The sequence below is a fragment of the Erythrolamprus reginae genome, chromosome 2 (assembly GCF_031021105.1).
Source record: "Erythrolamprus reginae isolate rEryReg1 chromosome 2, rEryReg1.hap1, whole genome shotgun sequence".
NCBI lineage: Eukaryota > Metazoa > Chordata > Lepidosauria > Squamata > Dipsadidae > Erythrolamprus > Erythrolamprus reginae.
In genome coordinates, this window is record NC_091951.1 from 71,302,439 (window position 1) to 71,327,889 (window position 25,451).

A 25,451-nucleotide genomic window follows, 5' to 3' on the forward strand; every position below is an offset into this window, starting at 1 on the left:
TTGCTTAGGAACAGGATGCATTTTTGAATTTCAGAAGAGAGATACATACTCAGAAAAAGGTATCAGCCTCTCTGTTGCACGAGACATGCTTTCAAACCTTAAGGTGTCCTGGTTACAAAAGCCTCATAGGCAACTGTGAAAGTAACAAACACATTTAAAAACAAAACAAAATCAAACCAGGAGATTCTTACCCTTGGCTTTGCTTCAATGTTCTCTCTCAATAACCATTCTTCATTAAGTGTGTATCTTGCTTTTCCAGTGATGGCATCAATAGATCCTTTATTGATCTGCTGTTTAATAGCACACAACAGCAGGAAAAAGGGCTCCCCAACAGTTTCCTATTGGATGAAATAAAAAGCTATGATTTTGTGAGCATAAACTAACAATGGACTTTTAAAAAATAACATTGTCCATACATACAAAAGGTAATTCACACCTCTAGTTATAATACTAGCATATTACAGAGTAGCCCAAAGGAGCTACTTATCACTCTACCAAAGCAAAATTATTCACTTATGGGAAAGTTTAAGAACCAACATGAAAGCATTCAGGCTGAAAAATTATAGTAGAGGAACAACCATACAATTTAGCTTTGTTCAATAACCTGCGCAACTACAACATTTATATGTGCCTCTACTGAGAAGATAGAACTGGGTGAGGTGATCTAATAGTTTGAGGTGAGCTTTCATCAATATGCTGACGGTCCCCAGTTTTGTATCTCCTGCCTGAGTGATGTCATGGAGAATCTTGTCTCAAGGCATGGAAGCTGAGGAGCCTGAATTGGGCACTATGGGTTTAGACTCAACCCAAAGCAAGACTATAGCTTCGTATACTTCCTAGATGGGGTGACACTGCCTCAGGTGAACCTGGTGTGCAATTTGGGAGTCTTCTTGAACTCACAGCTCCTGCTGGAGCAGGCAATAGCCAGATGACATTTGCACCATTTGGATTTATTTATTTATTTTATTTATTCATTCTATTTTTATGCCGCCCTTTTCCTCAGAAGACTCATGGCGGCTTACAACATGTTAGCAATAGCACTTTTTAACAGAGCCAGCATATTGCCCTCGTAATCCGGGTCCTCATTTTACTCATCTTGGAAGGATGGAAGGCTGAGTCAACCTTGAGCTGGTGATGAGATTTGAACCGCTGAGCTACAGATCTACAGTCAGCTTCAGTGGCCTGCAGTACTGCACTCTACCTGCTGCGCCAACCCGGCATACCAGTTGCACCCATATCTGGATCAGGAAACTTTGTTCATTGTCTTTCATGTCCTTGTAACCTCCCCTTTGGACTTGTGCAACATAATCTACATAGGGCTACCATTTGTTGGGGGTCAAGGGAAAGGGAGGGTTTTGCTTTCTCTTTCTACTCAAGATCCCCATGTACAATTGGTGGGCCACTCTGTGACAAAGAATGCTAGCCCGATGGGCTTTGGCCTGATTCAGCATGGCTCTTCTTATGTTCTTAGGGCTGTCCTTGAAAAGCATATAGAACAGTTATGGCAAACCTTTTTTTGTTTGCGTCCCAAAAGGGTGTATGTGCATGCTTCCATACCCATTCTCTCCCCTTATATATGTGCACCCCTGTGCTGCCCCTTGCGCAGCAAATAATCCCCCCACCCCCATGCGTGCGAACATTACTGAAGCCTGGGATGGTGAAAAAAACAGCCAAAAGGACAAACTGGAAGCTTGGAAAAATGGACTTCTGGTTTGCTTTTTGTGCTGTTTTTTGTACTCTGGGGCTGCAGGAAAGCTTCCCTGAAGACTCCGGTAGGGCAAAACAGCCTTCAAAACAGGCTCCCAAAATCAGCTGGCCACCACGCACATGCAACACCTTGTGTGCCCTCCGTTGTGGCAATAAGTTCACCATCCCTGATATAGAAGCTTCATCAAGGACAGAATGTAGCTGCACAGGTTCAAAATGGTGTCGGCTTCATGACACATTAACACTATTGCTTTGGAGCTATCATTTTTTGCCAGTGTGTTTCCAGATTTCCAGATGCAAGTTAACTGCTTGTCAATTTTAAAGCACTTCATGATTTGGGATTGAGTCGTCTCAGTTGGTTTACCCCTTCAATCTGGCTCACCAGGATTGATATGGTCTGGATTCCATCAGCCAAGAATTGTCAGATGGTGGGGCCTTCTAATCCTTCTCTATCGAACATTTTCCCTCCAGAAATTAACCTTACTGTGTTGCCCTTTTAAAGGCCCTGAAGACATGGCTATGTACCAGGATGCATTTATTTCCTGGTTATGTTGACATCAATGGAGTATAGTACCTCTTGACTGCTATTGGTATTTCATTTCCTTTATATGTATTGTGTTTTAATTGTTTTAACTGTTTTTATGATTGTTTCCTGCTCAAAGTCATTGGTTTGAAAGGGGTGGCTATAATAACCAACCAACCAACCAACCAGCCAGCCAGCCAACCAACCAACCAACCAACTTTTAAAAATGAAATTTCCAAAACTTTTAATTCAGCCCTTACTTTAAATGGCAATATTCAAATTGGATAGCAGTAACTTTATTAACATTTTCTCTATGAGACTTTTAAAGAACCCAGAGGGAATTTTTTCTGATTAAATTCATGTCAACATCAGAAAACCCTCTTAATTTCATTAGTTAATAGTAATATTTGTTGCATTCATTAAAGAGTGTATTTAATTTTGTGATACAACTTCATCTTTCCCTTCTGAATAGCTAACTGCTCTAGTACAGCTATTGTAAAAATGTTTTAGAACTGCACGTAATCAACATCTGTTCATTCAAATTCCTTCACTTGGTAGGTACTAATATTACACATCACTACTTGGAACAAGGTTATTACCAGCTTTTACTCAGTTGGTCCCAGACAATATAAACACGGCTGCTCATGTGTGTATTCCATCTGTTTTGTAGTGCCAAGATTTAATTTTTCATCAGCATAATTTCTTCTGATAAAATGATAATAAACTGCTATTATGTGTCTCAGATTATGACATTAAACTATTCTCATTTTATGGGGGGGGGGGGTTTCCCCCCAATGCTTACCTCCATTTATCTACTATTCTGTTCTTTTCAGAAGGAAAAGATGGAATAATTGGATAATCTATTCTGAGGGGTAGCAGTAGGAGCTCTCCAAGCAGGCCAGGAACACCCTCTGAGGTTCAAGTATTTAGTATTATTCCTTTAGCTTCGCTTACAAAGTTGGAGATCACGGCTGATTTTTCCGTGAATTTACAGTGGCCTATTGAGTCATTATACACTAAATTTAGACCCAGCCTCTGAAAAATCAAGGTCAGTTATGCATTCTGGATCTATGGTAGATTCAGATTTAAATTCCTTCTCCAATACATCAACACCCTGTCATCCAACAAACAAGGCTAAACCTCTACACAAAATCTATTAAAGTCTCAGAGACAAAATATGTGTCAATCATGCCACTGCTTCCAAAGCTAGTGAATGTGTTTTATGAGAAGGCCACATTGACAGAACTTGTATTTATTGCCATGGCATCACATATACTGCATCTGATTAAACAGAGTGCATGAGCTTTTTCTATTTTGTTTTGAAAGATATTCCTACTCAAAAGAAAAAAAGAAAAAAGCCAGCTACTGGCTTTGCTACTTTGGAACAAGTTTAAATGGCAAGAGTTACTGCTGAAGAAAGAACTACAAAATATAGTCACTATGTGATTATTATTATTATTTTGTTATTTGGGCTAAGAAACACATTTAAAAATGAAAAAGGAAATGCCCAAAAACAATTGCTGATGAAATAGCAATGCTTTGAATGTTTTACAAAATTATTGTAGGAAATAGGTTTGGAAAAGACTTGGGGTTTTATTGTGTGAAAAAATGATTAATGGATCTCCTTAGAAGGGGAAAAAATCCATTGTATTTGGTTTTTTAAAAAAAAAAAGACATTTTGACTGGTGACTGTAATATGGTTCCTTCAAAATAATCCTAAACATAAAAATAACTTGCATGAATAAAAATAGCCAATTGGCATCTTTCTTTCTAATGTTCCTTATATGATGTTTTCAAGCTGCTTCTCTATGTGCCTCAACCTAAATGACCACTTAAAAAACATAAAATAGAATATCAGGCAAATTTATATGTTATTCTTATACCAAGACAATTTTATGCTATGCTGTAAAGTACCTAGTTCAAGCACAGCATGTTGTACAAACACAATATATTGTGTTAATTCCAGAAAGCAAGGTTTTCATGCTTTAGTATATGTGTATCATCATCATAATGTTAGAAAAGTTTATACACCATCTAAACTCAAGGTTATGGAACCATTTTAAAATGAGTTATAAAATGCTTAGGATGCAAACAAACAAAATCTATTATGTTTTATTCTAAAAATTCAAGCAGTTGTGCTGCAAAGCAAGACAGCCTATATACAAGAATGACCTGTAAACTCACTATGGCAAATATAGGCCTCTGGGAGAAACATCACAATTTTTTCATACTTAAATACAGAATAAGTTCCTTACAACTTTATATTTTTATAAATCTTATGGCAAATGAAAAGTAGGTTCTGTTCAGAACCAACTTTGTTAAATGTAACAATATATTATAATTTAAAGATTCTTGTTGGTATTTGCTTTTTTGTTTCTGTTATGTTTCTTATTTTCAATGCTAAAGAATTTCGAGGTATTGAAATACAACTATAAGACATTGATTTATATACCTCACAATAATTAGCACAGATCATGTTTATACATACATTTAAATTCAAGTTACATAATCTATTTATGTAGATTATACATAAACTATTATTTAACAACTATAACTTTTCTTAGCCACAATTTAATATGATGTCAGAACTGAAGCATTGCATTGCTATTGCATGTTTTCAGATAATTTGTTTTAAAACAAAAGAGGGGAATTCCATGTAAGAGATCAATCTAGTTATGTATTCACGCTGTTCACACATATACACATTCATGCTGTTAGTACCCATAACTTTGATTAAGTCTGACGAATTAAATGAAGTCTTGTAGATTGACCAAATCAACAATGAAAGCCTAGTCTAATTTACTCTGCATTAAGAACAAAACAGATTTTCTTATTAAATGTTGAACAGCTTGATTGGGATTACAAAGAAGATAGGCAGAATCTTACATAACAATAATAATTGAAATATAGGTTTGTCATTGCAGTTGCCTTTTGCCTACAATGGATAACTACGATTGACTATTTTGAAAGTTTGCATTATTAGAAAGCTCATGCTTCAATTTTCTGTTCTGGAAATCGACACAAATGGATGGCTTGTTTGTGAGGGCATTAATGTAAAACAAATGTGTACATCATGTAATGCTAACTTATGAGGAAAAATGTAAGCAGCAGGAGTTTTTTTTCACCACATAGTTGTTAAGGACCTTTTACAGCAGCTGTTTCAAATAGACGTTGTGATTAATGGGGATAATTGAAAAATTAAAAACAGATCTAACATCAAAAATGTCTCATGGCCTAATGTACAAGAGAGTTAGTTAATATCTGTACAAAAACAACTTGTATGAGTGGATATGTTTCACAGAAACAAATTAGGTACATTTTGAAGATATCTGACTAGCATATTATACACACACACAAATTAAGATGGTATTCATATTTTTAAAAAAAATCATTTCTCTACTGGAAAGAGGAATAAGCTTTCAACAAGTAGAAAAGGTTATGATTTATTTTCTGTGATTCTAGAAATCTGCTGAATGGATTTTTGGAAATTAAAAGTGTGGGTAGAATTAGAAGTTATGGTATCATCAACAGATTGAATAAAAATCTCATTACCGTCACCACATATAAATGAGCCACTAAACAATATAATGAAAACACTGTGGAGTTATAGTTCCATAAAACAAAATTGATTTTTGGAAAGTCTATTTTGAATTTTTATTCATTAACACTGCCCTCTTCATGAAAATATTTTGGAAACAGATGATGGAAAGCTAATAACTGATGAATCTTTTAGACACATACGATCAATCAATATGCTGAATTGTCTAATTTCATCAAGAAAGGAACTTTTCTAGTTTGCTATGTCATACATTAAGGAGTGAAGGCTGGAAATGGGTAAAGTACATAAGACAGACCAAGTTTTTAGAGTTTTACAGCAAGATATAATGCTGGTTACTGTGATTGTTTATGCCTGACCATTACCATCTTAGCAGCTCAACAGAAGACATGTTGTGCTGTTATACTATTCTTCGCTCAGCTAGAAACTGTAGGGATTCAGGGATTGGAATAGGTACACAGACAATCTGGATAACTAAAACTTAATACGAACTCTAGAACATAGGACAAAACCTTTTTTTTAGATATTGGATAAAAGGTCCTGATAAAATAAAAACAGTTTTAAACAAAAAAAGTTTCTTTGTTTTTTAAAAAATTAGGCTCATTATAAAATTTAAGAAGCCATTTTTTTTCCTTATAGCAGAATATTTTTAAAGAAAATACTATCACTCACAATTGATATTCAATACTGGTACCAAAATGAATCTCTGCATGCTTGCTATTCTACCACCAAAATAAAAAAAATAAAACAATGAGTTTTGAACAAAAATCTGGTGCTGCAATTAGATTAGAATGATCTCTAAAAAGGAAGGACATACAAAGATCAATAAGAGCCATATCAATAAATGCCGGCTGTTGAGAATCAAAGGATATTGGAATAGGATAGTTAAAGATATTGTGAGAAAGAGGTAAAAATCAGAGCTGAAGAAGCTGCTTGGATTAGAGGCGAAACATCTTCAAAGAAAAACCAGAAAGTCCAGTTGTCTTTTGAAAAAGCAGCTTTGGTAAAAGACAACTTTAATAAGAAAATTGGAAATTATTTATAAATGTATTTATCTGAAATATTCTGATGGTCCAAATAGTTTGTGGTCACCACCTCCAACATTCATCTCCAGTTTAGGAAAAATAACTTTTGGATATATCCAGACGTCTCTCCTAACCTAAATGCAAGGCAGTACTCTTTGTTGGAGGTTTGCAATTTTGTTTTCGGTTGCGCTTGACTTCACTTACTAGTTCCAAAGCAATAAGAAATGTCACTGCTTTATAATGTTTCCTACACAGCAAATAGCCGGGTGATTTACAACTATTCCCAAGTCTGAAAAAGGAACAGATTTGTGATGCTTCAGACACCATCTTAAAATTATTCTTTCTGCGCATAGGATAATCCCTAGTATTTCATCGAGGAGGATTAAAAAGACACTTATTTCAGTTCTTATGAGTAGGTTCAAAATCTACAGATTGCATTCAATTAAAACAGAGGCTTATCAAGACAGCCACCTTACTATACTCTGCTCCAGTTTGTAAGGTAGCCAAAATACAGTGGCATGATTTGTTCCATTCAAATGGCCAATCTCAACGCTGCCTCAGAAATAAATCTCTTTAGCAGTGCCATCCCTACAGGTTTAATAGAGACAAGTGAAGGACAACGATTCATTATTGAATTTCCTTTCCCACTAGCATTCCTACTTTTACTTGCTAGATCAGAAAAAAAACATACACTCAAAGCAGGGTCACCCAAGGAGTGGAGATTGTATCAGCTGCCCTCGTTAAAGCAAGCAAACATTTATATTTTGGTAGTACGACATAGAAAGATACTGGAAATGGATTGTTGATTTAATGATATTCATAAAGGCAATAATTTCATAGGTCATGGGAGACGGCTATGGTAATCCACTCCTGTATTGTACTAAGAAAGGCTCAAGGACATACAACATAACGTGACTGACAATGTAGTGCTGCACGATAGGTCTCTCAGGTTGGATCGCATTCACTATGGAATAGAATAGAATAGAATTCTTTATTGTCCAAGTCTGATTGGACACACAAGGAATTTGTCTTTGGCACATATACTCTCAGTGTACATAAAAGAAAATATACATTTGTCAACAATTATGAGTACAACACTTAATGATTGTCATAGGGGTCAAATAAGCAATGAAGAAACAATCAATATTCATCTTAAGGATACAAGCAACAAGTTACAATCATACAGTCATAAGTGGGAGGAAATGGGTGATAGGAATGATGAGAAAAATTAGTAGTAATAATAGTGCAGTCTTAGTAAATATACTGCACACTCTAATAACAGATCCTAGATCTGAATGAATGAAATATTCTCATTGAATACTTTGTTCTGTACAAAGTTGAATGTACACAATGGCATGTGAAATTGATTATCAATCAGTGTTGCTTCCTAAGTGGACAGTTTGATTTCACAGAAGTTTGATTTACTTGGAGTTATACTGTGTTGTTTAAGTGTTCCCTTTATTTTTTTGAGCAGTGTAGTTTGGTAGTGTTGAGGGAATTATTTATTTAGCAGAGTGATGGCATTTGGGGAAAAACTGTTCTTGTGTCTAGTTGCCTTGGTGTGTAGTGCTCTGTAGCGACGTTTTGAGGGTAGGAGTTGAAACAATTTATGTCCAGGATGCGAGGGGTCAGTAAATATTTTCACAGCCCACTTTTTGACTCGTGAAGTATAGAGGACCTCAATGGAAGGCAGGTTGAGGCAAATGACCACAGATTGAAGTGGACTGGAATTGTACACATTAGGTCAGAAGATCATACTCAGGATATGAAAAAAAAAGGAATGGCAATGCTTTCATATAGCAAGAACAGTACTTGTCCACAATGTAGTTGGTGACCAAATAATATAAATAATTCTTTATAGACATCTTTTTAAGATGACAATGTGTTATTCTTCAACCACTGATGAAGAAGAAGAGGAAGTGATGAGTTTTATAGCCACATTCAATTTGAAATAAACAGAATGTGCTAGCAAGATTACTTGCTTGAGGTTTATGAGTGACATGCCAAAATTAGAAACATTAAGGAGGAAAATATAGTTGGCCTCCAAGAAAGTCAAAATTAAGTAGGGAAATGATTACTGCCAATACAGTGATTTCTTCATTGCTAACCCAAACTTAAACAACTAAAACAATGTTTATATACTTTAACAACATCAGATGAAGTACAGAAAAATCAAATAGAGTATACAGTACTATTAATACAGAGACAGTGTTCAGGGATAATAGCAAAGATGCAGGCTGTGTCTAACTGTCAAACAGAGCATAAAATGCTCATACATGTAGTTTCCAAGTTAAACAAAAATGGAAGAACAAAGCCAGCCATGTTTCCATGATATGATTTTGAACTTATATACCCACCATTTTCAAGGGAGCCATCAGTAATCAGTTTGGTGTTTTACTGATAGGGAACCAAAGGAATTGTGGAATGAAAACAAATAAGTTGTTAAGGATAAATATGAAAAGAGACTGTCGAAGATAATAATAATTTTTAAAAAACCAGAAGAAAGTAACTGGATGACTGAAAGCATGGTGGAAATTGCCAAGAAGATAAGCCAAAGCCCAGAAAGACAATAATCTTACGAAGGAATGTAATAAAGAATTCCACAGGCTGTTAGGAAAAACAAGAAGCAGCATTATGAGATCTATAAAGATGGAAACAGACACAGATGGATTTTCCAAACTCAATTTAGTGATGTTAGTGACCAAATAGAATTTGATTAAAAATGATGGAAGAATTATGAAATCCTATGCAGTACAGATGTCAACATCCAAGAGATTTTAGGAAATACAGTGATACCTTGTCTTACAAACTTAATTGGTTCCGGAGCGAGGTTCTTAAGGTGAAAAGTTTGTAAGATGAAACAATGTTTCCCATAGGAATCAATGAAAAAGCAATTAATGCGTGCAAGCCCAAAATTCACCCCTTTTGCCAGCCGAAGCGCCCATTTTTGCGCTGCTGGGACTCCCCTGAGGGTCCCCTCCATGGGAAACCCCACCTCTGGACTTCTGTGTTTTTGCGATGCTGCAGGGGAATCCCAGTAGGGGAATCCCAGCATCACAAAAACGAGTGTTTCACTGGCAACGGAAGTCCGGAGGTGGGGTTTCCCAGCGAAGGGAGCATCAGTGAAATCGCAGCATCGTAAAAACACGGAAGTCCTCGAAACCCCACCTCCGGACTTCTGTGTTTTTGCAATTTTCCTGCAGCATCACAAAAACACGGAAGTCCGGAGGTGGGGTTTCCCATGGAGGGGAGCCTCGGGAATCCCAGCAGTGCAAAAACGGGTGCTTCGCTGGCAACGGAAGTCCAGAGGCGGGGCATCCCAGCAGCGGCGGTGGGTTTGTAAGGTGAAAATAGTTTGTAAGAAGAGGCAAAAAAATCTTAAACCCCGGGTTTGTATCTTGAAAAGTTTGTAAGATGAGGCGTTTGTAAGACGAGGTATCACTGTACTCCATATTTACAAAAACCTCTAATACTACAAGTTGAAGTTAGATCAGCACTCTGGTCAAGAATACATACTGCTCTCAATTATTCAACTTATATTGCTAAGAGGAGTGGGAAGTATGATGTAAAATTATTTTTTTACCAATGTAAAAAAATACAGTGTAGTTTTGTAACTGCAAAGGGTTGCTAATTGAGGTAGATATGTACGCTAGGTTTTAGCACAACAAGGACACCGGACAGAAAGATAGCACTGTCTCATCCTCATCAAAATTAACCGTCTTTCAACCTGTCTAGTTTATGGGCAGGCTATTTCAGGTTCAGCCAATGAACTTGCTCTGCAAAATACCAAAAAACTTACTCTATTATCACACCTTACATAAAGAATCAATGTTTGTGTATAACATCTTTCTTTCTTTCTTTCCTTCTTTCTTTCCTTCCTTCCCTCCTTCCTTATAGCTTGGATAATGTCAGATTTAAAAGAAGAGGGGCAGGATACACAAAAATAGTTCATGTTTTAGATTAATGGTTAGGATTTTAAACTATTTCAGTTTCCTACTACAAACCTTTTACATTTTACCATTCCTATGCACTTCAAATACTTCCTTCAAACAAGTCTCCCGCCTTCATATGATCGTAAAATAAGATCTATGGTATTAAAAATACTAGTCAATGCACAATTCTTTCTTCACTTGTACTGGAATTAAGGAATTGAAAGAAAAAGAGTTCTGAAAGCTGCAGATATTAATTTCTTTTATAAGATATCCTACTCAAATCCCAGAGGATAAAACTTGATTTCCTTCCAGAAAATTACACACTGTTCATATATCCCCCTTCAGGAGATATTAGGCAGTCAGCTTTGGTGGTATCAGATTCCAACTGAGTTCTTTTCTCTCAAGAGAGGTTTCTGCTTTCTTACAATGACTTTATGCGAGATCAGTAAATGTTAGCACCATTTTTAAAACCCAATTTGTTTCTTACTTTTCCCCATCCCCAGTTTATTGAATGGCTAATATCAAGCGTACAATGGCTTTTTGCACTAAAAACATTGAGCCTCTGGTCCCTAATAACATGAGAAGCCCATGTCTGGGCTTCTTTTAGTGATTGTAAGGCTCACTGGAGAAGATCCTAATGCTGGGAAAGACTGAGGGCAAAAGGAGAAGGGGACAGGAGAGAATGAGGTAGCTGGATGGAGCCACTGAAGCAGTAGGCATGAGCTTAAATGGACTCCAGAGGATAGTAGAGAACAGGAAGGCTTAGAGGAAGGAAAAAGTGGGTTAGATACAACTTTGCAACTAATAACAATAACAAAGTCCTCTCTGGCTGCTACTTTGTATTATTTTTATTTATTTTTATTCTGGTTGTTTCTTTTTTTGGTTGTTTTGATTGTGAGTCATGTATATTAAGATGAAGGAGCGGTGCATAAATTTATTAAATAAATTAAAACAGGAATAATTTTTGGGAAGGAAGGAAGGAAGTACAATGCAGAAAGTGATAAGTATTGAAAAAGCTGAAATCAGGCAATAAAAATGTACAAGTGAAAAATTAGTACATTTTTGTACATATATTTATGCAAATAAAAATTCTTTCTCATTTCTGGCAACAATTTTCACCCATCCTTGAAGCTGCATAAATAGCTCTCAAACTTATGTATTTTTGACTTGGTTAGTACTGCATAGAGAAATGTAAATATGAAAAGTACACCATATTATTCAGATTTTTTAAAAATACAGGCTGGTTCTTATTAATGAATTTTCCCCAGGAAATTAAAATATGTCTGGCATAATTTAGTGTAACTAAATATGTAAACACATATGTAGAATATTTACCAAATGAAGGATTCCCAAAATAATTTTATAGGAATTAGATAAATAGCTGAGGAATCCTTGGTGTATGAAGACAGTGGACAATTAAGATAAGCATGTTTAAAACTTGTTACCTTGGAAAAAGTCTCTAAACTTAATCCTTAAAAGAACACTAAAACTTGAGAATTTCTTGAAAGCTGGTATCTGCTGAGATTAGACAATATTTGTAAATTGAGCCCATTGCTGAGATTTGCATAAATGGCTGCATTTTACACTTGGATTTATTAGGCTGGCCTGGCTATGGAAACACTAGTTTGTAGTTTTCTAAAAGCAAACAAAGCTTCTTGAAGACAAATGTGGCCAATGTAAATAGTCTTAATTAAATTATTTTTTACAAAAGATGGAGTGATTCTGAAACAAAATCTGAATAATAAAGAACTGAATATGGAAATTCCATAGCATCACCAATTAGAAATCTTCTTTTTGTGTAGAAAAGCTAATAATTGCAGCTTAAAAATCTGCTAAATATTAGAATTAATTTGCTCTACAGAAAGGCCTTTTCTTGGTATGCAAATTACTGTTTTAACCACATTATAATGATAAAAGTGATGTTCCATGTATTGCAACATATGAATTCCACCGCAGTGTTGAAAGGGTTATTGCTTGTTGAAATCTTTACTCAAATGCTCAAATACATTGTACTTTTAAATTGCTACAGCTGCTTATGTATTAGTCTTTTTTTGAACTTTTAGCAATTTAATAGTTCCTCAGTTTTCTGGGTGGCCCAGGCAGCTCACAAACCCCAAGTCTTACATGTCCAAAGATGTTGCTGGGAAGTAATATCTTCCCAGCATGAGTAATAATTACATATCTAACTTGTTTTTTCTTGTGGAGTAGTAGAAAATTGCATGAATACAACAGCCTCTGAATGGAAAACAATTAAAATGCTATGTAAAACTTTCAAATGATAAATCCTCCAATCAAGATACAAGTTGACATATCAGATTAATTTAGTACACTATCTGTTCTTGTGATTTGAAGTATCATAATAAGATGATGGAATATTACCTGTCCTAAATTTAAATTAATCACTTCAGAGGTAAAATTTCTCCAGGACTATGATTTTTTTAAAAAGAATATATCTGTCTTGTCAGCTTTTCATGCTTTGACAACACAGAGTATTAGCTAATAATTTATTACACAACCAGTATTAAAGTGCATAAAATGGAAAACTATATACAGTGTTCCCTCACTTTTCGCGGGGGATGCGGTCTGAGACCGCCTGCGAAAGTTGAACTTCCGCGAAGTAGAGATGCGGAAGTAAATACACTATTTTTGGCTATGAACAGTATACAAGCCTTCCCTTAACACATTAAACCCCTAAATTGCAATTTTCCATTCCCTTAGCAACCATTCAGATTATTATTCACCAAGTTTATTTATTAAAGTTTATTTAAAAAAATATTTATTAAAGGCAGACGAAAGTTTGGCGATGACATATGACATCATCGGGTGGGAAAAAACATGGTATAGGGGAAAAAAACCCGCAAAGTATTTTTTAATTAATATTTTTGAAAAACCGTGGTATAGACTTTCCGCGAAGTTCGAACCCGCGAAAATCGAGGGAACTCTGTATTGCCGGGTCTTAAATGTCCAGTCTTTTTTATACACCATCATAAGGATGCCTGCCACAATTAGGGAAGTTTTCTTACTCTGAGGAAGCTGTACATGCAAATGGACATCCAGTTGGTCAGCATCTTCTCAACCACAGATTCTGTCCTTCTCAGCATAAGCTTGGGGTTTTTAGAAGCGGAGGCATCAATGAGATCTACCAAAAGGTCCTTCATGATACTGGTGTAGTACTCCAGTTTCCCATGCAATGCAACAGTAAGCAAGGAGGCCAGATTGCATCTGAAGAAAGAGTTAATGAGTAATAACTGAGACTGATAATACCACATGCAATTCATCAATCAACATGAACAGAAATTAAAACCATGGTAACCTTCCAAATTGCTTTCACAAAGCTCCTCAAAAGTGTTGATGTTTCAAGCCATATGTATCACAGCTGTGCATAATCACATTGTATTATGCCACCCTTTGACAAAAATGGATGCCAATCGTTACAAGAAAAAGGGATAATAATAGAGAAGGTTGACACCTGCAAATCGAGCTACAGCACAGCAATGTATTTAAAGCAAGACAAGAACAGCAGGAACATTTGATTTCTAAAGAAAGATATATTTCATTGCAGATATAGCCCTTGAGAGTCCAAAGGTTACTTGTTCAGATCTACATTAATAATAAAAATGGAAATGGTTTAGCTCCTTTCAAAAAAAAATATTCTATCTTTTTTTAGTATAAGGTAATATAACCTTCACCATCTGTCATTCAGCCATTTCTAAACTTGAGCTACATCTACAAGAAATTTTCTGTACTATCAATTTTCTATGTGGTTCAAAATCTGAGCCTCTGTAATGCAATGGGTATTGAATGGTTCTTCTCACAAAAGTTGGAAAGCCAACTTGTTGCCAATAAGGCTGCTCCCCAAGTGTGTGTTTAAAAGTTAGTGAGGCAAGGCAAACTAACACTCACATTTTTCTCAATTTCACAGATTGCAGGGGCATTAGGGTAAAAAGGCCAAAAGGTTGATGTGGGATATAGACTGCCAAAGTTTTCTCTGGAATAGCAAGAGAACTTGAGATTGCCCACAAATACTCTGGGCTGCTGATTTTTGTGAGTAACTGGCAGAAATAGACATTTTTGCAGCCTTTTGTGATCACCTGGGAGTTGTGGGTTCCATCAAGCTGTAAATCAGCCTTTTATGGCCTCAGGGTTCCACCAAATTTAATCTTTTAAATCACTTTTTGTTTCTTTAAGATTAAAATCCTCTGGAACCACAAATCTGTCAGTTGCGGGTTGAGATTCTCTTCAATTTGTTTAAAAAGAAAGAAAAGCACATGCTTCCGGCTTTGTAGGTCCTTTCTTTTTTTTTCTTTGCATTTTTTTTTTGCAATCTACAGCAAACGGGTGGTTTTAGAATTGCTTTTGGAAAGTTTTTCAATGCTAAGTCTTTGTGATTAGATTTAAGGAAAGATTTGAAGTTAATTAGAAATATGCTCTTGGGTAGAAGAAAATCTGTCTTGTTTACATTTCAAATTCAAAACAAGATTTTGAAGGTCAATTACTATAGAACAAGATGGCTACTTTAAATGAAACATTTGGTCTGAAGTGGTTGAGATTTTAAACACTTTACTTCAGTTCTTACTGAAGATGAACAAATTACTCTGCTGATTACCAAAACGGACTTCAAGATGGAATTAGAAATTAAAACCCAATTTTACAAGTGTTTTTACGGTGATTGTTAAGTGAATCACGCAGTTGTAAGTTTGACTTCATTCTCCCAAACAAGTCTTCTTTTGCCATAAATCACCCCCTCCCAAAAGGCTACAAATTGTGGTCACATGATTGTGCGACATTGCAATGAATTAAAATATAAATATTTTGCCAAGCACCTGAAATAGAGTCATGCAATGTGTGTGTGTGTGTGTGTGTGTGTGTGATTTTATGATGATTAAAAGGATTTTACAGGCTATAAAGGATCCTTTTGAGGCTGTTGTAACTCAGGACAATCACTAAACAAATGGTTATACATTGAGAATTATCTGTAGTTACAAAATTTTTTGTTATGCAATGTTCACAACTTAGCACTATGCTCTAGTTTATCAAATAACTAAGTAAACGTTTTTTCTATAAGTACAAATAATAGGTTTAAAAACACAGAGCAACAGTACAGAAAAACATAGGAAAAATATTTTATTTTTCAGAAAGCATTTTCAATGAGAAAAAAATCAGGGTAGACTCACATAATTTTTCAGAATAATAACTGTAGCCAGTTTGAATTAAGTTTGTGCTATCTCACATTAGTTTAAGATTTCAAAAAATCATACCTGTCTCGTACAGCAAAATCCTTTTGCTGCTCAAGAGCATGGACAAACACAATGAGAAAGTGCTTGTTGTTAAGTAAAGTGGAGAGCAATGCAATTCCTTCTTCCATATTCGGTCTACAGTTTTCAGGAATCTAAGGCAAAAATTAGCAATCTGGATAAGAACTGAATGCTTCATATTTTTCTTTCATCACGTAATGTACCAAATAAATCTGCCAATAACCACACTGAAACCAATATTAAGACATTCCATCCTAGTATGCAAACAAAGGAAATTAATTCTGAATTTTCATATTATGATCCTAATTAATTAGATCTGTATTATTATCTGATATTTAAACTACCGTAGATGTTTGAACTTTATTATGTCAAAGCTCCTCCAATTTAATCAGAACCCTTTTAACAGTAAATCTAATAGAGATTTCATTACAATTTGTACAAATAGTAGAGTATTCTCTGACTTTACCTTAAAGAAACTTGAACAGAATTCCTTGCATTGTAGTCACATACTTTTTAAAAAAAATAAAAAATAAACTTGACTCACTAAGCACTATTTTTGGAGTGATGGAAGTAGTAATCATGTGGGCTTATATCAGACTGAATTCTTTAGCTAAAATGAATTAATGTAGACATTATGGACAAGTAATGCAGGAGTAAATAATGCAAATAAATCAGTGATATAGTTACACTATAACATTTATTTTCACAAATATGTAATATGTTCCAATTCTGTACAAGTCATAAAAAGATTTCACTAGTTTCTTCTATTTCCTCAAGAAGAAACTTTACTAGCTACTCTGTTTTTTTCTTTTTCAATATCCCAAATATATTGTATTCTTAAAGGTAAAGGTTCCCCTTGCTCGTATGTGCTAGTCGTTCCTGACTCTAGGCTAGGGGATGGTGCTCATCTCTGTTTCAAAGCTGAAGAACCAGTGCTATCTGAAGCCGTTTTTGTGGTCATGTGGTTGGCATGAGTAAACGCCAAAGGCACAAGGAATGCTGTTACTTTTCCACCTAAGGTGGCTCCTATTTTCCTACCTGCATTTTTACATGCTTTTGAACTGCTAGGTTGGCAGAAGCTGGGACAAATAACAGCACTTAGCGTTACATGGCGCTAGGCATTCAAACCACCAAACTTTCTGATCAACAAGCTCCGTGTCTTAGCCACTGAGTCTCTGAACTGATTGTATTCTTAAGCACTCATAATAAAATGATGAACTGATCAGTACTATATAATACAGCACAGTGTAATAGTTAAGCTGGATTTACCGAAGAATTACATACTTTCCATTCCCCCAACAATAATGGGTGAGTTTCTTGGATTTGAGACCCCATCTGGGAATTGAGGTGCTGGGAAGGCAGAATGTATCGCTCCTCATAGAGAGAAGAACACTAGAAAAAATAAACACAGGAAGCATTTAGCAAAAAGAGAGGCATATTTTAATTCTTCATGTCTTTGCTAAATTGTATGTTAACAGAGCATTACTGTTTGGCAGCTATGTCATGACATGAGACCACTTAAAAAAAAATAGCAATAGCACTTAGACTTACATTTTACCGACCTCTGAAGGATGGAAGGTTGAATCAACCTTGAGCCAATCAGGATTGAACTCCTGGCTGTATGCAGAGTTAGCCTGCAATATTGCATTATAATGGCTATTTATATACGTTTATAAATAACTTTATATGCCCTTATCGAAGCTTTAAACTCCTGGCTGCAGATTTCTGAATGAACAAATAGAACAACTTTTGATAAGGCATGTTTTGCAAAAACAAAGCTCTCACAATATTGAGAGTGAATTATTCTAGACTAATCCACAAACAGTGGCTATGGAATATCTGCAATATTGTACCTTAAAAAAGAGTAAAAGAATAGAACTGATTTATTCTCCTACACTTGTAGAAATGCCTAAAGTATGAGTAACCTGGAGGGGAAAAAAACACTTTTGAGTTTTGCATTCAGAATATCTTTGGATATAATGTAATTGCATACATTTATTCTGCTTCTAAAATTAAAGTTGCCAAAAATGTGGAGGAGAAACAACTGGTCTTTAAAGGGAGAAAAGGCATGAAAAGATATAAGCCTAGAGTTTCTCACAGATTTTCATTTTTAAAGAAGTGTTCATCAGATATTTGCCATACACTTTAGTAATTTTCTAAAGCTAAAAGTGGTAAAAAGTCTGCTTTGTGAAAAATTAATATACTTTTTTGTGCACTGCGTATCAGAATGATACATATTTATAGTATTCACACCCCTGATGACAGACAGCTTGACAAAAATTGAAATTTATATGCATAAGTACATAGAGCTTAAAATCACCCAAAATAACAATTTATAATGTATGGTTAGAATTTTAAAGCCTGTTTATCATCTGAAAATAAGGATTTGCAAATTGCATGCTACCCAGAGTGAGCTAAATAAAGTGGCACATAAGACCCATATATAAAGAATAGTAGTATGCTACTTTGTCTTACTTTGGGAAAGAAAGTGCGAGTCACAAAGTATTTATATTCAAGAAATGGGATTCCTTGGCTGCGATTTAACTCCTTGGTAAGATCTGTCATATCTGTCTGAAGTTCAGCAAAACCTGATTGAAAGAAACCATAATGAAGAGAATAAACCAGTTTCATTAAATGTATAACTTATTCTGAATATTAGGTATATTATTCCACCTGATACGTAGCAATTTTTGATATTAACTATCTCCCAAATAAAATCCCTTTATATTAGACAGATTAATGGGCTAAGACTTTTTTTATAGTTTTCTGCAGCCAACAATATGCAATGCTAGTTTAACTCTTTTTATCAGTGGATTCTACAGAGTATAAATTTCCTACAGTAATTAAAAGTTTAAGTCATGTACAAGATAGCCTGCATTGACTTCATATCATTGTTCTGAAGAACACCCAATAAAGATAAATATTCTTTTGATTGTTTATCACTTTATAATGCAAATGAACACATTTTTTCAATTTGGGCTATGCCTTATACATTCAAAGTAGTCACATTCAAGTTCACAAATATAGCCAGCTGAATAGAAATTTTGAGGAGGTACAATGTCAGTTTCTCTTCTTTTAAAATGATACAGTTTCACACTTTCCAAGGAAAATTGGCTTTGCAGTTCTGCAAAAACCTGATTTCAGTCACAAGACTAAATGTAAATAAATGTCTGGTTTCTTTTAATGTCAGCTAACTTTTTGCAATTTATTTATTTGTTAAATGTATTTATTTTCTATCTCATAATGGGGTTACTCTAAAAATAAAGGTTTCCCCTTTCCAGTTGTGTCCAACTCTAGGGGGGTAGTGCTCATCTCTGTTTGTTAGCCGACGAAACAAGCATTGTCTGAAGCCATTTCCATGGTTATGTGACCATCATGACTGTACGACGAGGTACACGCAATGGTGTTACCCTCCCACTAAGTGTTATCTCTTTATCTACTTGCATTTGCATGCTTTTGAATTGCTAATTGGGCAAGATATGGGGCAAGTAATGGGAACTCACCCTATTGCACAGCACTCAAGTTTCAAAGCCTGTTATCAGCTTTTCAGAACATAATGAGAATACATTAAAGTGATAATTAAAAAGAAGAGTGGAGGGCAGAGAGCAAAGGGGGCAGTAGGGGTGCAGTTTGCCATCAATCCACCAGCCACCTTCGGTGTGGAACTTATCCATTTAATCTCAGCCAAATAGCAGACCCAAGTCTTCAGGCTCTCGCAGAAGGATAGGAGGATAAGGGCAGATCTTATCTTAGAGGTAAGATATTGTAAAGGGCCTACAGCAGAGAAGGCACTTCTTCTGGATCCAGACAGTTGAAGTTCTTTGACTGATGGCATCCAAAGTAAGCCTTCCCTACTGGCCCAAATAGAATGGGCTTCTCCTAGCAGGATGACCTATACCATTAAGGGCTTTAAAGGTCATAATCCAGCAGTGAAGGGCTACCAAATTTTTACGATCACACCGTGGGCGTGGCTTATGCAGGACGCCCTGCATTTTCTTTCAACATCTTTCAGTGCAAATTGGGTGTCTGGGGTGGAGCTTCATTTTCGCTACGCCACTGTGCCTTCTCCCCCCCGGTCCGGGCAGTAGCCCACCCCTGTAACCCAGACTTAAATTATCATATACATAAGTTTTCTTTTGAGTGTTTCAGAAGATAAAATTCTTTGTTGTCAATCGACTCCTCTGTTCTGCCCAAATAAAGACACTTACCTTTACGGATTTCTTCTCGAATCTGAGATTCCATCTCTTCCATCTGCAGCAGAGTTTTTTGCCAGTAACGCTCTGCCCGTCGGCTTTTGGTGCAAAACACAAACAGTGCTGGAACACAGAATGTGAAAAAGTGACCACCAAAGCCAAAATAACAACTGAATGTTTTTTAATTAAACTAGCACTGAATTTATGATTATTTGTTAAGAAAATGTACACATAATATAATCTACTATTCCAGAAGTTATAATAGCTGTTGCTATAATAGCTTTCCAATCAATTGAAAAAACAAACAATTGTCAGAGTTGTGCTTGAGATTTAGTCCACTGAGTTGTGTATCAAAAAGATGTTTCCAGAAGATTAGGAAATTTAATTGTTCATCTTACAGAAGACACCAGTTGTGATATTTTAGAAAATACCAAACGCCAGAGGAATATACCTTATTTAGATATCAATATGTATTAAATGTATTCAATATTAGCTGAATATTAATTAAATATTAGCTGAAATAAAGCTGAGCTGTTCCCTGGAAGCACTGGTAGTGAAACTAGATTTTAAACATTCTGGACATATACTTTAATGTGAAAGCAGGAATAATAAATAATAAATTATCCTCTGTAATTGGACAAATTAAAGACAATTGAAAATAGGGCTGTCAGAAGAGTAGGTGGCTAGATACTATCACTGATGACACAAGCAATAGCTTAAGCAAGCAATTATTGATAGGCCATCCTGGAGAAACTATGTCTGATGGATCAAAAATTTTCAGAGAACAATATTAGATGTATCACCTATTTAATTTAACCCATTTAATTTACATAGTAAAAAAAATGAACTACAAAGTACAGTGGTACCTCATCTTACGAACACCTCTTCTAACGAACTTTTCAAGATACGAACCTGGTGTTTAAGATTTTTTTGCCTCTTCTTCCAAACTATTTTCACCTTACGAACCCAAGCAGCTGCTGCTGGGATGAAGGGGTTTCTTTCCCCCCCTTTTTTGAAGAAAGAAAAGGGAGGGGCTGCTTGGAGTAGGAAACATTTTGCAGAGAACAACGTGTTTGCAAAGGAACTGAAAGGGTGTCTTTTTAAGAAAGAAAAGGGAGGAGGGAGGGGCAGCTTGGGGGAGGAAAATTTTTGCAGAGAACAACGTGCTTGCAAAGGAACTGAAACGGTGTCTTTTGAAGAAAGAAAAGGGAGGGGCTGTGCTTAATAACTACCGTCCAGTCTCCAACCTTCCCTTCATGGGGAAGGTTGTCGAGAAGGTGGTGGCACTTCAACTCCAGCGGTCCTTGGATGAAGCCGATTATCTAGGTCCTCAGCAGTCTGGATTCAGGCCCGGCTACAGCACGGAAACTGCTTTGGTCGCGTTGATGGATAATCTCTGGCGGGCCCGGGACAGGGGCTTGTCCTCTGTCCTGGTGCTCCTTGACCTCTCAGCGGCTTTCGATACCATCGACCATGGTATCCTTCTGCACCGGCTGGAGGGGTTGGGAGTGGGAGGCACTGTTCTTCAGTGGTTCTCCTCCTACCTCTCCGGTCGGTCGCAGTCGGTGTTAGTGGGGGGTCAGAGGTCGACCCCGAGGTTTCTCCCTTGTGGGGTGCCTCAGGGGTCAGTCCTCTCCCCCCTGCTATTTAATATCTACATGAAACCGCTGGGTGAGATCATCCAAGGGCATGGGGTGAGGTATCATCAATATGCCAATGATACCCAGTTGTACATCTCCACCCCATGTCCAATCAACGAAGCAGTGGAAGTGATGTGCCGGTGCCTGGAGGCTGTTGGGGCCTGGATGGGTGTCAACAAACTCAAACTCAACCCAGACAAGACGGAGTGGCTGTGGGTTTTGCCTCCCAAGGACAATTCTATTTGTCCGTCCGTTACCCTGGGGGGGGAATTATTGACCCCCTCAGAGAGGGTCCGCAACTTGGGCATCCTCCTCAATCCACAGCTCACATTAGAAAAACACCTTTCAGCTGTGGCGAGGGGGGCGTTTGCCCAGGTTCGCCTGGTGCGCCAGTTGCGGCCCTATTTGGACCGGGAGTCATTGCTCACAGTCACTCATGCCCTCATCACCTCGAGGCTCGACTACTGTAACGCTCTCTACATGGGGCTACCTTTGAAAAGTGTTCGGAAACTTCAGATCGTGCAGAATGCAGCTGCGAGAGCAATTATGGGCTTCTCCAAGTATGCCCATATCACTCCAACACTCCGCAGTCTGCATTGGCTGCCGATCAGTTTCCGGTCACAATTCAAAGTGTTGGTTATGACCTATAAAGCCCTTCATGGCACCGGACCAGAATATCTTCGGGACCGCCTCCTGCCGCACGAATCCCAGCGACCGGTTAGGTCCCACAGAGTTGGCCTTCTCCGGGTCCCATCGACTAAACAATGTCGTCTGGCGGGACCCAGGGGAAGAGCCTTCTCTGTGGGGGGCCCGACCCTCTGGAACCAGCTCCCCCCCTGAGATTAGGATTGCCCCTACCCTCCCTGCCTTTCGTAAACTCCTTAAGACCCACCTTTGCCGTCAGGCATGGGGGAACTAAAACACCTCCCCCTTGCCCATGTTGTTTTGTTGATTGATTGACTGTGTGCCTGTTTTTTTATATATACTGTTTTTATGAGATTATTAATTTAAATTGTAACTAGATGGGTGGGCATTGGATTTGGTATTATGTACTGTACTGTTTTTTATTATTGTTGTGAGCCGCCCCGAGTTTGCGGAGAGGGGCGGCATATAAATCCAATAAACCTAAACCTAAACCTAAACCTTGCCTTTCTTCCTTCCCACTCACCCTTTAGCCTAGCCTTGCTTCTTCCACCCGCCACCTTTAGCTGCTCCTCCCTGCCCTCTGTTCACCTCCCTTCTAAAGTTTGGGATTTTCCTGAAGCATTTGCACGCATTATTTGCTTTTACATTGATTCCTATGGGAAACATTGTTTCATCTTACGAACTTTTCACCTTACGAACCTCCTCCTGGAACCAATTAAGTTCGTATGATGAGGTACCACTGTATATGGATAATCCATGCTTCTACAAATATTAAATGTATCATTTAAAAAATTATTTTGTTATTATTTAGATCTCCAAATGCTATAAAAGAAAATATTAAAATAAAATCAAAAGCTACAACTTTAATAAAATAAATGAAAGTACTGTAATTTTTTACAAAAAAAAAAAGCCTAAAAAGTCTTGGAAGAGGAGAAGGTGTTTGCTTAACGCCATCTCTAATTGAATCCCAAGTGAGTATCTCTTGCAAGAGCACTCCAAACTAGTCACCAGCATTAAAAAGTTCCCATTCTGTTATTCACTAACAAATCAGATAATTAGGAACTAAGAGAAGTTCTGGGAAACAGTTCAAAATCTGAAGAGCTATAGATAAAAATAGGTGTTTTTCCCAAGAATTTTCCCCCAAGTTTGAAGGGACTTTAAAAAAAAAGATTGTACTATTGAAATGGATCTAGAAACAATAGAAAATCTTGCATCAGTTAAGAAGTATCTTATTGAGTGCAATCCAAATTACGGTATTTTTAAAAGACGTCAGCATTTATTTAATTAAATCTCTGCACAGTCAGACAGAATGGTGCACTGTGATAAAAAAAAAACCCATAAAGCCAAACTATACCTTAGCATCATGGTGGCGAACCTATGGCATGTGTGCCACAGATGGCATGGGGTGCCATATTTGAGGGCATACGAGGTGTTGCCCTATGTCAGCTCCAGCTTGCAAGAGGCTTTCCTGAAGCCTGGGGATGGTGAAAAATGGCTCAAAGGCTTAACTGGAAGTTCATTTCGAACTTCCAGTTGGGCTGTTGGATCCGTTTTTTGCCATCCACAGGCTTTGGAGGCTTTCCTGGAGCCTGGGGAAGGAGAAAATGACCTATCCCCATTCTCCAGAAGGCTGAAAAAAAGGTTCGCCATCACTGCTTTAGTACGAAAGTAGGCAACTTATTTACTTTATCATCCTGAACGAAAATCTGCAATAAGACTAGTAAGGGCCTTTGTGAAGGATCCCATCAGTTGTATTCCAATGCCATTTGAAACTATACATGCTCCCTAGCTTAGCACTCCCAGCATAAAGTTAAATGCTACTTCTTCCTTTCTTCTCTTAGAATGAGAATGGAAACTTCTGCTACAGTTTTCAACTAATTATGAATGGTCTTCCAGGAACCAAGGCAAATAGTTAGGCCTAGTATATTGAAACAAGCACTAGATGCAAACAAGAATTAAGGATATAAAAATATGAAGTACTGGTATATTAAAAAAAAGATTAAATATATTCTTCCTTGAGTCAAGTTTATTTATTTTATTTATATATTTGTCAAACACTTATAGGATGGTAATTTGTACAAATAAAACATTAGATACGTAATGGTAAAAAGTAATGATAGAAGACAAAAGAACAGTAGGACAGGGATGGTAGGCACAATGTTGCGCTTATGCACGTCCCTTACAGACCTCTTAGAAAGGGGGAGAGGTCAATTGTAGATAATCTAAGGTTAAAGGTTTGGGGGTTAGGAGTAGAAACCACAGAGTCAGGTAGTATATGTCGTTTACACACATGTTGTTTAAATGCATCATTATAGAAACACGGCTTTCTTCTGAGATATTTTTCAATCTTGCTAGTGCACTTGAAATTTCCTAGTGAATGTTAAAGACAATTTCTCATTCAAACATTTGAAAAAAAACCCAGTGTATGACAGTGGAAGCTAATGTTTGCTGTCACCTCCTTGGAATCAGAACAGAGGGGGAAAAACAGATTACATGAATCTACTCCTTATATTCTTTATGTTACATGTAAATTGATCTAATGACTGTGAACATCTGATAAAACCTCTCAGAACCTATCTTTGTATTAATTCTGGCACATTATTAACTATTTTGGCACAGAAAAATATTAACATTATAATCAGACTCATTAATATGTAGCCTGCAGCAAAACTTGGCAGAATTTAACAGCACATAGCAATATGCAAGACAAATTTATGCCCAGAATGAATGACTAAAAACAATGAAATGAGAAAGTTAAACATAATTTTAATTACAGGATTATTATTTAGTAAAAATACAATAAAAATAAATTGTATTTATATTTGCTTAATACATTTCTATAAATTTTATGAATAGCTTTGGCTCGTGGGGCAGAAAAGGAAGTTATAAACTGAATAAACAAAGTTGATGTTAATTCTATATAATTAAATTAAAACACCCAGAAATCAAAATTGTGGAATAGCTAGCATATTAAG

The 25,451-nt window shown here is 36.6% G+C and overlaps 1 protein-coding gene across 1 annotated transcript in view; it reads right to left on the reverse strand.

Annotated features, from left to right (window-relative positions):
- Positions 1-25,451, reverse strand: part of PLXND1 (plexin D1) — a 208,496-nt gene that overhangs the window by 42,441 nt on the left and 140,604 nt on the right. The window contains exons 21-26 of the mRNA XM_070738311.1: positions 20,207-20,314; positions 18,474-18,586; positions 17,283-17,390; positions 16,002-16,132; positions 13,767-13,965; positions 192-338 (exon numbers count right to left, since the gene is read on the reverse strand). Coding sequence (XP_070594412.1) covers positions 192-338; positions 13,767-13,965; positions 16,002-16,132; positions 17,283-17,390; positions 18,474-18,586; positions 20,207-20,314 — 806 coding nt within the window. The remainder of the gene's footprint in view (positions 1-191; positions 339-13,766; positions 13,966-16,001; positions 16,133-17,282; positions 17,391-18,473; positions 18,587-20,206; positions 20,315-25,451) is intronic.